Source organism: Castanea sativa, chromosome 6, assembly GCF_040712315.1.
Source record: "Castanea sativa cultivar Marrone di Chiusa Pesio chromosome 6, ASM4071231v1".
Classification (NCBI taxonomy): domain Eukaryota; kingdom Viridiplantae; phylum Streptophyta; class Magnoliopsida; order Fagales; family Fagaceae; genus Castanea; species Castanea sativa.
In genome coordinates this window covers 58,803,986-58,814,691 of record NC_134018.1, presented here as the reverse complement: position 1 = coordinate 58,814,691, position 10,706 = coordinate 58,803,986, and the positions used below count along the sequence as shown (strand labels likewise).

At 34.5% G+C, this 10,706-nt stretch overlaps 1 protein-coding gene across 1 annotated transcript; it reads left to right on the top strand.

The window, feature by feature from the left end:
- The first annotated feature begins 833 nt into the window (after positions 1-833).
- LOC142641370 (rho GTPase-activating protein 3) lies at positions 834-6,032 on the top strand. The gene is made up of 5 exons (XM_075815791.1): positions 834-1,552; positions 3,289-3,409; positions 3,514-3,633; positions 4,368-4,598; positions 5,212-6,032. Exons 1-5 carry the CDS (start codon positions 1,062-1,064, stop codon positions 5,779-5,781), a joined length of 1,533 nt encoding a protein of 510 aa, XP_075671906.1. The 5' UTR covers positions 834-1,061; the 3' UTR covers positions 5,782-6,032.
- The last annotated feature ends 4,674 nt before the right edge of the window (positions 6,033-10,706 follow it).

Here is a 10,706-nt window from a genome sequence, read left to right as displayed (position 1 = left end):
AGCCTTATTAATATTGACACAGATGGTTTGGAGAATGCACAGCAATCTTATCAGTCGTACATTTAATACTATGATGAGAACATTGATAAAAGACTGAACATTACATTCGTAAAATAACATTATAGAAGGGGTCTTAGGGGTGTGACTACATTTTTTGTAATTGGATTACAGAGGGTCCATAAGCATAAGTTATACTTGTTAATTTTTATCTATAGCTCACTTTGTGTTTACGCAGACTTGAGGAGTATAGTTCAGTGATAAGAAGCTCTCATTATTTCATTACACGTAGTTGCATAAGTTGTGAAATTTGAATAATCACAGTAGGAAAGTTTTATTATTTCATTACACGTGCTTGCATAAGTTGTGAGATTTGAGTAGTAACACGCCTCATTGTTACTCGAGTAATGCCGTATTATTTCCCAATAAGCCATACCAGAAAACTATTTTTTTTAATTCAGAAAAAAAAAAAAAAACAGATGGCCGGTGGTGTATATAAACATACAGAAGTATCTGATCCTAAAATACATGTTAACCAAAAGCGTCCAAAACATGCACTCACCCACACGCCTTGTAATTTTCTTTGCGACCTTGTCCTACCTTTCGACTCACGAGCTGACCTTGCCATTTCTTACACAATCGTACTCTTTACTCAATCAATAATCAACAAGAACACATTTATCCAAAAAGAAAGAAAAATACTATTGGAAAACAAACAAAAAGGCAAAGCAAAGGTCTCCATCACCCTTGCAATTTCAACCCCATATTTTTACACAAAACAAAATTATAAAAAAAATAATATATAATATATAATTCATCATTTTCACTCCAAAGCAAGCTCCTCCTCTTCCTCAAACTCTACCTCTCTATCTATCTCCCTCCACCACCCTACACCACCACACTCTAAATATTTATCCCATCTTAATTAGCCCACTTTTTTTAGATTTAATCTTCCATTGCCACCTTCTTTATCTCTTTTTAAAGCTTTTAAGCAACTCTTATAGTTATAGACTCTCTCATCCCCATTAAATTATAGTTTTCAGTCATAACAACACAAGCTAGCAATGACTAGATTATTTCGATCCAAATCTTGCGGACTCGTTGGTCTCACAGAGTTCAACCCTGTCCCTCCGGCTCAGGGTCCATTGTTCCACAACAGGCAGAACAAAAACGAGGAAGAAGATGAAGAAGAAGAAGAAGATGATGATTACGAGGTTGAGGATGAATATGGTAGCGATGTTTCAGTGGTGCCCATTTCGAGAACCCGTTTCAAAAGTAGGAGTCTAAGCCCGAGGTCAAGAAGAGGAGCTGAAAATAGTACTGACAATAAAGGTCAATGTCATCAGTTTCCAATACTGGATATTCTGGCTACGGCTCTCAGGAAGTCTTTGGTGACATGCAGTGTGGAGACATCAGAGGATATTTCTTCCATGGATATAAGCTGGCCCACCCAAGTCAGGCATGTTTCACATGTCACTTTTGATAGGTTCAATGGCTTTCTTGGCTTGCCTACTGAGCTTGAGCCTGAGCTTCCCAAGAGGGTGCCTAGTGCCAGGTAAGGTTCTTATTTGTTTTCTCACTTTCACTGCTCTGAATTTGATTCTTTTAGTTACTTAGTTAGTCATTAAAGATTGGATCTTTTGCATTTCTCTACATTAATTATCCATGCATTTTGTGGTTTTCTGTACACCATGGTTACTGTTCATGATAAGACGGAAAAGTAGACATTTTGGATTGTTTTTGTATGACACTCAATTTTTCTTATTTAGCCTTTTTATTGATAGTTTTTATGAACCACTTGGGATTTTAAGCTGCAGAATGGTGGTTATGTGTGCTTGTGAAATATTGGTTTTTCTCAATTCTGGGGATAGAAGGAATGCTTACCATAACATGACTGCTAATTGTAGAATTGGGGCCTTTTGGGGGGGGACTTTGAAATAGATGCATGGGAGAAATTAAATTTCCCTTCAACTTAGAAGGAGATTCAACGAGATTGCTAATTACAATTTTTTGTTTTTGTTTTTGGCTAGTTGTGAGTAAGGGGATTAGATCTCAGAATTAAACCCCGCAGAAGGGAGTTGAGTAAGTCCATTGGCATCACCTTCTTCATGATATGTGTGTGTGTGTATATATATATATATATATATATTTGTATGTATGTATGCTTTGAAAATCATTTGAGCGTTCTCCACAAGACACAGTTAGGCATTACATACTCCATTGAAGTTGACCAAGGAAATTGATTTGAATTGAGTTTAAATGGCATCTTCATGTTATATATTTGAGTATATAGATGAAATGCAATTCAGTTCAACATGTTTCAACTCAATGGAGTTTATTAATTGGTAAGAAATGTAAAGTGCCTTCAATTAAAGGCGAGGTACCTTCACTTAAAGGAAAAGAGAGCGGACGATATGAGGGAAGAGGTCTAGATCTAAGTATGGATGCTTTTTTCAATGAGGGATATAGACCTTATTATATGAGTTTAGCCATCCTAATACAGCTTTGAGCTTAATTATCTGGGGATGTACTCTTCATACTTCCATGAGGGCATGTTTAGACATTAACAAAAACAGATAATTGTTGTCCTATATGTAGGTTTAAGGTTTGTATTTTTTTGCTTTATCATAAAGGGTTATTAATTTTGCAAAACAAAAGGTGTTATGGGACATGAGTCTTATACTAATAGAGGTTTTATTTAGAGTCTTGTACTTTAGCGCTATTGCTCAGTTTTCCCATGGAGGAGAGCTTGGGTTCAAGTTCCTCCTGCTCCACTTAATGTAAGCCAAAAAAGAGGATGGGCAGGACAGGGGGCACAGGGGGACAGGTCTTTGGATGCTCCGACTTTTGCTGGTCCTAATAACCTGTGTTTGTATATGTCTTTTCTTTTGTTCCACCTTTTATCCACTTACTGGTTGAAGTTTCTCTTACTTCGACAATGGAAAGTAAACTGGAATTCTTGCTGATGTGGTTCGTTATAGTCCATTGGGTGTGCTCAGTTTGCATAGAAAAAGATTAATTGATTAGTATTTGCTCTATTGTAGGAGTTGGATGAATAAGGATCTTCTTTCAAATGATCTTGAGTATATCCTTTGAATCTATTTTTGTTCCCGGCATTCAATTACTGAGCACAACAAATTCGTTAAGATAAACCTGGGCAGATTTTTACATTATTTTGATTTCATGTTCATAGGTTTTAATTTTTACCTTGCCTCATCCTTTCAACTGGATTCTTGTTTTCCACATTATTTTATTTGACTAGTTTGACGTGCTGTTTATTTAATTGTCCAGTGCAAGTGTATTTGGAGTTTCTGCCAAGTCAATGCAGTGTTCCTATGATGATAGACGGAACAGTGTTCCAACAATTCTTCTTATGATGCAAAAGAGGTTGTATTCAGAAGGAGGCCTCAGAGTATGTTTTGTTTTTGCTTTGACTTAGTTGCTACATGGATTGAAATGTTACTTCTTGTTTCTTTTTGAAACTTTAAGTTTTTATTCATGTTATTATGCTTGAAGGCAGAAGGAATATTCCGAATTACTGCTGAGAATAGCCAAGAAGAGTATGTCCGGGATCAGCTAAACAGAGGTGTAGTGCTGCGTGGTATTGATGTTCATTGTTTAGCAGGCTTGATAAAGGTATGCCATAAGGATGTCACCTTAGTTAGACCCAACCAATATACATCATAAATTTTTACCAAAACGTGTAGCAATTTAGTTGGAGAGAGACTAATTTTTGACTAAGTGCTTATTTTGCTGAAAATTGAAAACAATAAAAAATCATTTTTGTTGCGGTTCACTTTTAAAATTACTTTTACATGCCTATTTGCACTGTTTATGTCTCATGAACAGTGCAATAGGCGCTGGTTTAAAAAAAAAAAAGGCCTGGATGCTGACGCACAAACCAAACAAACCTTAAAACAAAACTTCCCATTGTCTTCTCAAAATTTTGAATGCTGATAAGTCCATGCCCATATAAATGGTTTTCTACTATGTTCATGAACTTGACAAATAGTTGAAATAAACTACCCAAATATGACATCTAAATTTCTTTAATCTTCTGCTTGTTTTTTGCATTCAGTGAGAAGTTTGGTGCTTTGGTTCCTGTTTTTAATTTTTTTTTTTTTAAAGAAGGTAAAGGAAATTAGCTTCCAAGCATTCTGTATTGTATTAGGAAAAATATTTAGATGTAAGCTTTGAAGATTTAAAAACAAGTAGCTGTAAGTTTTGCATTTCAAACATAATTGAATTGCTACCAAAAAAAAGAGTTCTATAAACTTGCCAATTGAGAACTTCTAAAAAATTACTTTTCTAGGTTGTCAAATGCCATTTTAAATCCTTTATAGTCATATGATTTTCTTCATTTCCTGTAGGCATGGCTGAGAGAACTTCCAACAGGGGTACTTGATTCTCTCACACCAGAACAGGTGATGCACTGCAACACAGAAGACGATTGCACTGAACTTGTAAATTTACTTCCTCCTATGGAAGGTGCACTGCTTGACTGGTCTGTCAATTTGATGGCGGATGTTGTGCAGCATGAACAATTCAACAAAATGAATGCACGCAATATTGCTATGGTTTTTGCACCCAACATGACTCAGGTTTGATAAGGTTTTCTTAATATCATTTCAAATTTCTTTTACACAAGGTGCTCCTAGTTGATTGCTCTATTGCAATTACCCTCTAATGCTACGGAACTCTTTTGCTTTTTAGGTAACCAAATGCTAAATTTTTTTATGCAACAATAAATGTATCTAGTTTAAAGGGAATTTTCTTAAAACTAACCCGTGTCATTCTTCAGGACAGTCATTAAAAAAATAAAAAACTATTTTTCTTAATGGATTGCTAACATAGATAGAACGGTCACTTCAAAGACAAAGCTGATTCACTATGATAAAATTTTCCTAGGTTCTTTGTAGATGGGACTTATTCATCATATAAAGGCTTGCAACAAATTGGCAGATGTGGCTACAATGACAAATGAAAGACTTCTTTGTTTTCAAACACATTTCATTTTGTCTACGGACTATTTTGGATTTGAGGAATTAAATCAAGGAATTTAAAGAAGAAAAAATTATTTGTACAAATTTCTTTTATATGAATTTTAACAATACATAATGAATTTGAGTTTTGAATATTTTGATCCCAAAAAAAAAAAAAAAATTGTGTTATGTCACCCATGAACTAAAGTCTTGACTCTTCCACTGGTTGCAGCTGGCAGATCCTTTGACTGCATTGATTCATGCAGTCCAAGTTATGAACTTCCTCAGGACACTGATTCTGAAGACCCTTCGAGAAAGAGAGGAATCAGCTACCGAGGCTAGGCAACTATCTTCATGTTCAGATTCTCCCGTCCACAATGATGACCCAATATCTTCGATGTCAAATAGTAAAGAATCCCGTGAGCGAACTTCTGATCCTTGTGCCGCCAATAGACCTTCCCACATTAACTTCTTGAGGACTGCCACATTGGACATACTGGAATCCAACTCTATGGAGAAGCTTTGGAGCTTTCATAGGAAGAGTGATGAGGAAGAGGAAGAGGAAGAGGAAGAAGAAGAGGAAGAAGAAGAGGAAGATGAATTTGAATACGAGTCAGGTAGTGACACACCTACAAGGTTTGAAATGGGAGCTTTAGAAAATGGATGTAGAAGTGGATATGATACTGGGGACTGGCTAAGTTTGAGGAAAGGAGTGCGGAGGCTATGCAGGCGTCCTGTGTTCCAATTGAATAAGCCGGCTAAGAAGACTCGAAGTCTTGGCATTATAAATACTAGGGGCTGAGGTGGAGAAGCTTGGGCATGGAATGGGCAATGAATGGTTCCTGCCTGCCTTGGGTAGTTTGTGGTGTTTGTGTAAACCTTGTAATAGTATACATGTTAGGTGTGCTTGGCTCTGTAGTATCATGGGAGCTGGCACTAACTAGTATAGTGTAATGAATCAACAGTGATTTCTGAGGGCAGCCTCAGGTTGTATGATTTATAAGCACTTGGTTTGGTTTAATAACAATGTCAGAGATCTGATGGAAGTGAAAAGATGATGCAGCTTGGGATGCAATAAGTTCTGAATTTAGGGATGCTTGAATTGAAGGACAAGGAAGGATGTTAATACTTACGGCACATGATTAAGGAGATGCAGAAAAATGATGACGAGGAAAATGTGTTAAATTACCCATTCTCCCAAAAACTATCGAGTTTTTAGAAAATGGGGAATGCTTAGTGTTGGGAAAGAAGATAACACTTCGGGGACACTCCAACTAAGCTCTTAATATAGATATAGGGACACTACACTACTTCACTCAAAAACTTATATTTACCATTTTGGGTCTAGTTTTGTTGTATTAATTCCTCGACTTCTTATCTATGTGAAACTTCCACTCACACGTGTATATCCAACTCCTAGTATTTTTGGATTGATATTCCTTTGATAAATATTCATGAATCATGATAAGCCAAGAAAGCTTAGCAATGGCTACGTGCATCATTCTAGAAGACAGAAAATGACTAATCAAATAAGAGTACTCCAAATATTTATGACAATTAGGACAGCGTTTTTTTGGTGTGCGCAATTTTTTAAGAAGCAAGTGTAATAAAATCAAGTAGTATTGTGATTTAAGAATGGAGCTTGGCTGGAGCGCATCTTTTTGGTCATCAGAATGCTGACAACAGAAGAAGGAAAAAACCACCATGAACGCGATCTCCCTCAGAAACTAGGGAGATTGATTCTTTTTTTTTTTTTTTTGGGAATCTTATAAACTTGATTCTTCTTGAGCTATTTTCTGCATGAGTCTCGGACATCATATAGTAGACTCAACTTTTGTTCACAGTTTGTCAACCTATAAAGTATAAACTATATATAGACCTAACAAAAGCATCAATAGCCGAACTTTGTAACAAGAGCATGAAACTAGGGAGATTGGTTCTTTTTTTTTTCTTTTTTCTTTTTTGGGAATCTTATAAACTTGATTCTTCTTGAGCTATTTTCGGCATGAGTCTCGGACATCAAATAGTCTTCAAATCTCATCATAGACTCAACTTTTGTTCACAGTTTGTCAACCTATAAAGTATTAACTATATATAGACCTAACAAATGCATCAATAGCCGAACTTAGTAACAAGAGCATGAAACTAAGTGGGCAGGGGCAGACCCACATAGCACCTTTGTTTTTAGGGGGGGAGGGGATGGCCCCTCCAAAATTTAAAATTTCTTCTATAATATACCTGACAAAATGATATGGGCACACCCAAAAATTATAACCAGCCTCCCATTGGTTCCTTAAAGTTGTACTAATCCTTGAAGAAGCTTGTCCTCAAATAAAATAATACTTGGTCTCTTTAATTGTTTAAACACTTGTAATTAATCCAATGGTCAATAACTACCCTCTCCAAATAGCATAGACGTTAACCATTTCAAAACACGACTTTACTTTCCTCCCTTCATTCTCATTGTCAAGGAATCTACACCGTATAAGTGCTTTTGCTTGTTTTCCTCTAGAGTGCCGCCAACACATTATTTATTTCTTATCAACTCATCTCATCCCAATATTCTCAACACAGTAAAAAAAAACCCATCAAAGTTTGAAGTGGTGTTTAGATCTTTAAGAATATGCTATGGTTATTAAGGCTGTGTTCATTTTTTTTTCTATAGTTATACAATAGCATATTACTATATTACAATTCTCTTCCAGTTAGCACATCATCAATTTTTTTAAGTTTATTTTTTTGGGTTTGAAATTAGGTGCCAAACAATTCATTAAATATATATATATATATATATATATATATATATGAAAATTTTAATAATATAAATAATGATGTTGATAATGCTTAAAATAATAGTGGAATTTTCAATAGATTTATGAATTATAATTATCATATAAACACTATAACTCAGACCCCCTAAGCGAACATTCCTTACCATGCCCCCTGCAAGTGGGGTATTAAGAAAGTTATAAATATGGTGAAATTGGGTTTGACTGGGACTACATGGTCTATTTGTCTGTAGTGTGAAGTTTGCATGCCCCCTCATTCTTGGATTAATGAAACCAACACTCTTTAAAAGAAAAACAAAAACAGAAACAAAAGCATCGAACACTTTAATTTAACCAATTTTTTCCTTTGTTTTTAAAATTTGGGTCATTGGGCTTCAAAATCGGTGCGTCCCAAATCCCTCCCACCCATTCTTTACTGAACTCAAATTACCAACTAGGGTCCGTGTGCGTAACTACTACTGAGATTAGAGTGGGCAAGTCTGGCCTGAACCTGCTAAGAGCAGACCCACTTTGTCTGATATTGCTTGGGTTTGTTCCTTGGACCTGTAAGTACCAACGAAACTAGTTCTCTCGGGTCCAAATTAACAGCAGTAAATTCTGGGTATCTGGAGATCCAGAAACATCAGCCCAATGTAGTGACCAATCAAGTGAGAAAGGCTGAACACATTTTTGAGTCCATACAAGTGATCTTGAACCCCATAACAATGACCAAACAGGCCCAATTTTGTAGCTAATTTTGACTTCTTTTTTTTGGGCTAACAACAGGAGGGGATGAACCCTTGGGAGTCAACTTCAAGTTATCCTCGTGGGGAGAGAGCCAGCCAGTTAGACCATTGGGCTACAAAGCCCTTCAAAATTATGGTCTTTATTTATTTATTTTTCATCATTGATCAACTTGAAGATTCCACCAGGAGCACCACACTTTCTAGTTTCCACTTTCCTTTTTTTATTCAGAAAAAATTTTCCTGCCCCAATCATGATATTATTGATCACATTCACTGACTACACTTTGTATAGTACAATCCACATTGTCAAGGAAAAAGTTTAGATAATTACTTTATATTTGTCCAGGGAGTTAAATTTTATAACTTGAGATGGGCTCAATGATTAAACCTATAAAAAGTTCTTAGGTCAAACTATACTTTCTGGTCCTCTTAACCATGGGATAATTCCAATGTTGTCCTTTTATATTTTATTGTGTTAATCTCATCCTTCTTCTAAATAAAAATAAAAAATCTCATGCTTCAACTTCAGAAATTTTAAATCAGTTTTATCATGGAAGTCAAATTTTAAAGGATAAAATTAATTTGATTTTGAAAGTTAAGGGATAAAATTAATAATTATGATTTTAAAATTTGAATGATGAAAATGACACAATTAAATGTAATAAGACAAAATTGAAATTATGACAAATGTACAAGGATCAAAATTGTAATTTGCTTGATTTTGAAAGTTAAGGGATAAAATTAATAATTATGATTTTAAAATTTGAATGATGAAAATGACACAACTAAATGTAATAAGACAAAATTGACATTATGACAAATGTACAAGGATCAAAATTGTAATTTGACCAATTTTTTTTTTTATACAAAATAAAAATTGCACTCTAACATAATCTAAGTATATGTGTATGAAATTCCCTCTCTTGAAAACTTGAACCTTGATCATTTCCCCCCTCCCCTCACACCTCACAAGAATTTTTTATTTGTGGAATGACCATCATGCTAAAAATGCACAGTAATTTGACCAAATTTTTATCTACTCATATCCCTCTTCAAAATTAATTAGCAAAAATAGGCAAATTTAGTATAGACCATGAGGTGCATTAGGGTTGTGGGCCTTATGGCCACAGGCCACCATGCGAGACAAGAAGTAAGATACTGTGGCCATGAGTCCCTCAGTGGCGTCAATAACTCTACTATTCTTAGCTTGTAGTTGCAACAAATATCATTTATTGCTCTCTCTCTCTCTCTCTTTTCGTTACTTTTATATTCTTAGTTCTCACTTTATCTCTCATCATTCTCTTTTTGCCTTTATATTTTGTTTGTGTGTGTGTGCGTTTTGTGATGTCAATATATTCAAATTCTCTTTTTTTGTATAATTTAAGTTTCGTACCCTAGAAAAATTCCTATAACCATCATTAGCTGTGGATATATAGATGAGAAAATAATAATGATCATATTTCGAACCAATTATCTTAATAAATTATGAAAATATAATAAAATATGTTGCGAACCTAATTTTATTATTTAAATAATTTTTTCTTTTTTCTTTCTAGATCAAAACAATTTGACATTATGTAAGGTGGAAGTTATCGTTGCCAAAAAGATTGGCATATATTGCAATTTTTTAGAGGCATGCTTGTCTCACCTCAAAACCACTGTTTGTATATTTGTGCTCTTTTCTTTGTTTAATGTTTACTGTTAAGCAAAAAAATAATCTAGGCATATGCCATGGATCAACCTATAATGAAAGCTATAATAATTTTAAATAAGATAAAGTTGTACAAGACCTATTTTAAAAACTTTTTCATAATTTAAGGTGATAAATTGTAATTGATGGATGAGAAGATAATGATAGCGGTGGATTCACGATCAAACCAATTGTAATATACTATCTCGATAGATTATAATAAAATATATTTTGTCCCTAATATTGTTTTTTAAATTTTTCTAAAATATAATATTGTTTTTGAAATAAATCTTATAGCTTTCTCATTAGAGCACAACAATGTCATGGTAAGGTGGAAGTTATCTTTACCAAAAAGATTGGCATTATATTGCAATTTTTTAGAGGTATGTTTGTCTGTCTCACCTCAAGAACCACTGGTTGTTTATATTTTAATAACCAAGGCTACTGTGACCCACAATTGAAACGTTGCCGTCATTACTTTTATAGATTAAATATGAGATTTTTACCCCAAAAAAATAGATTA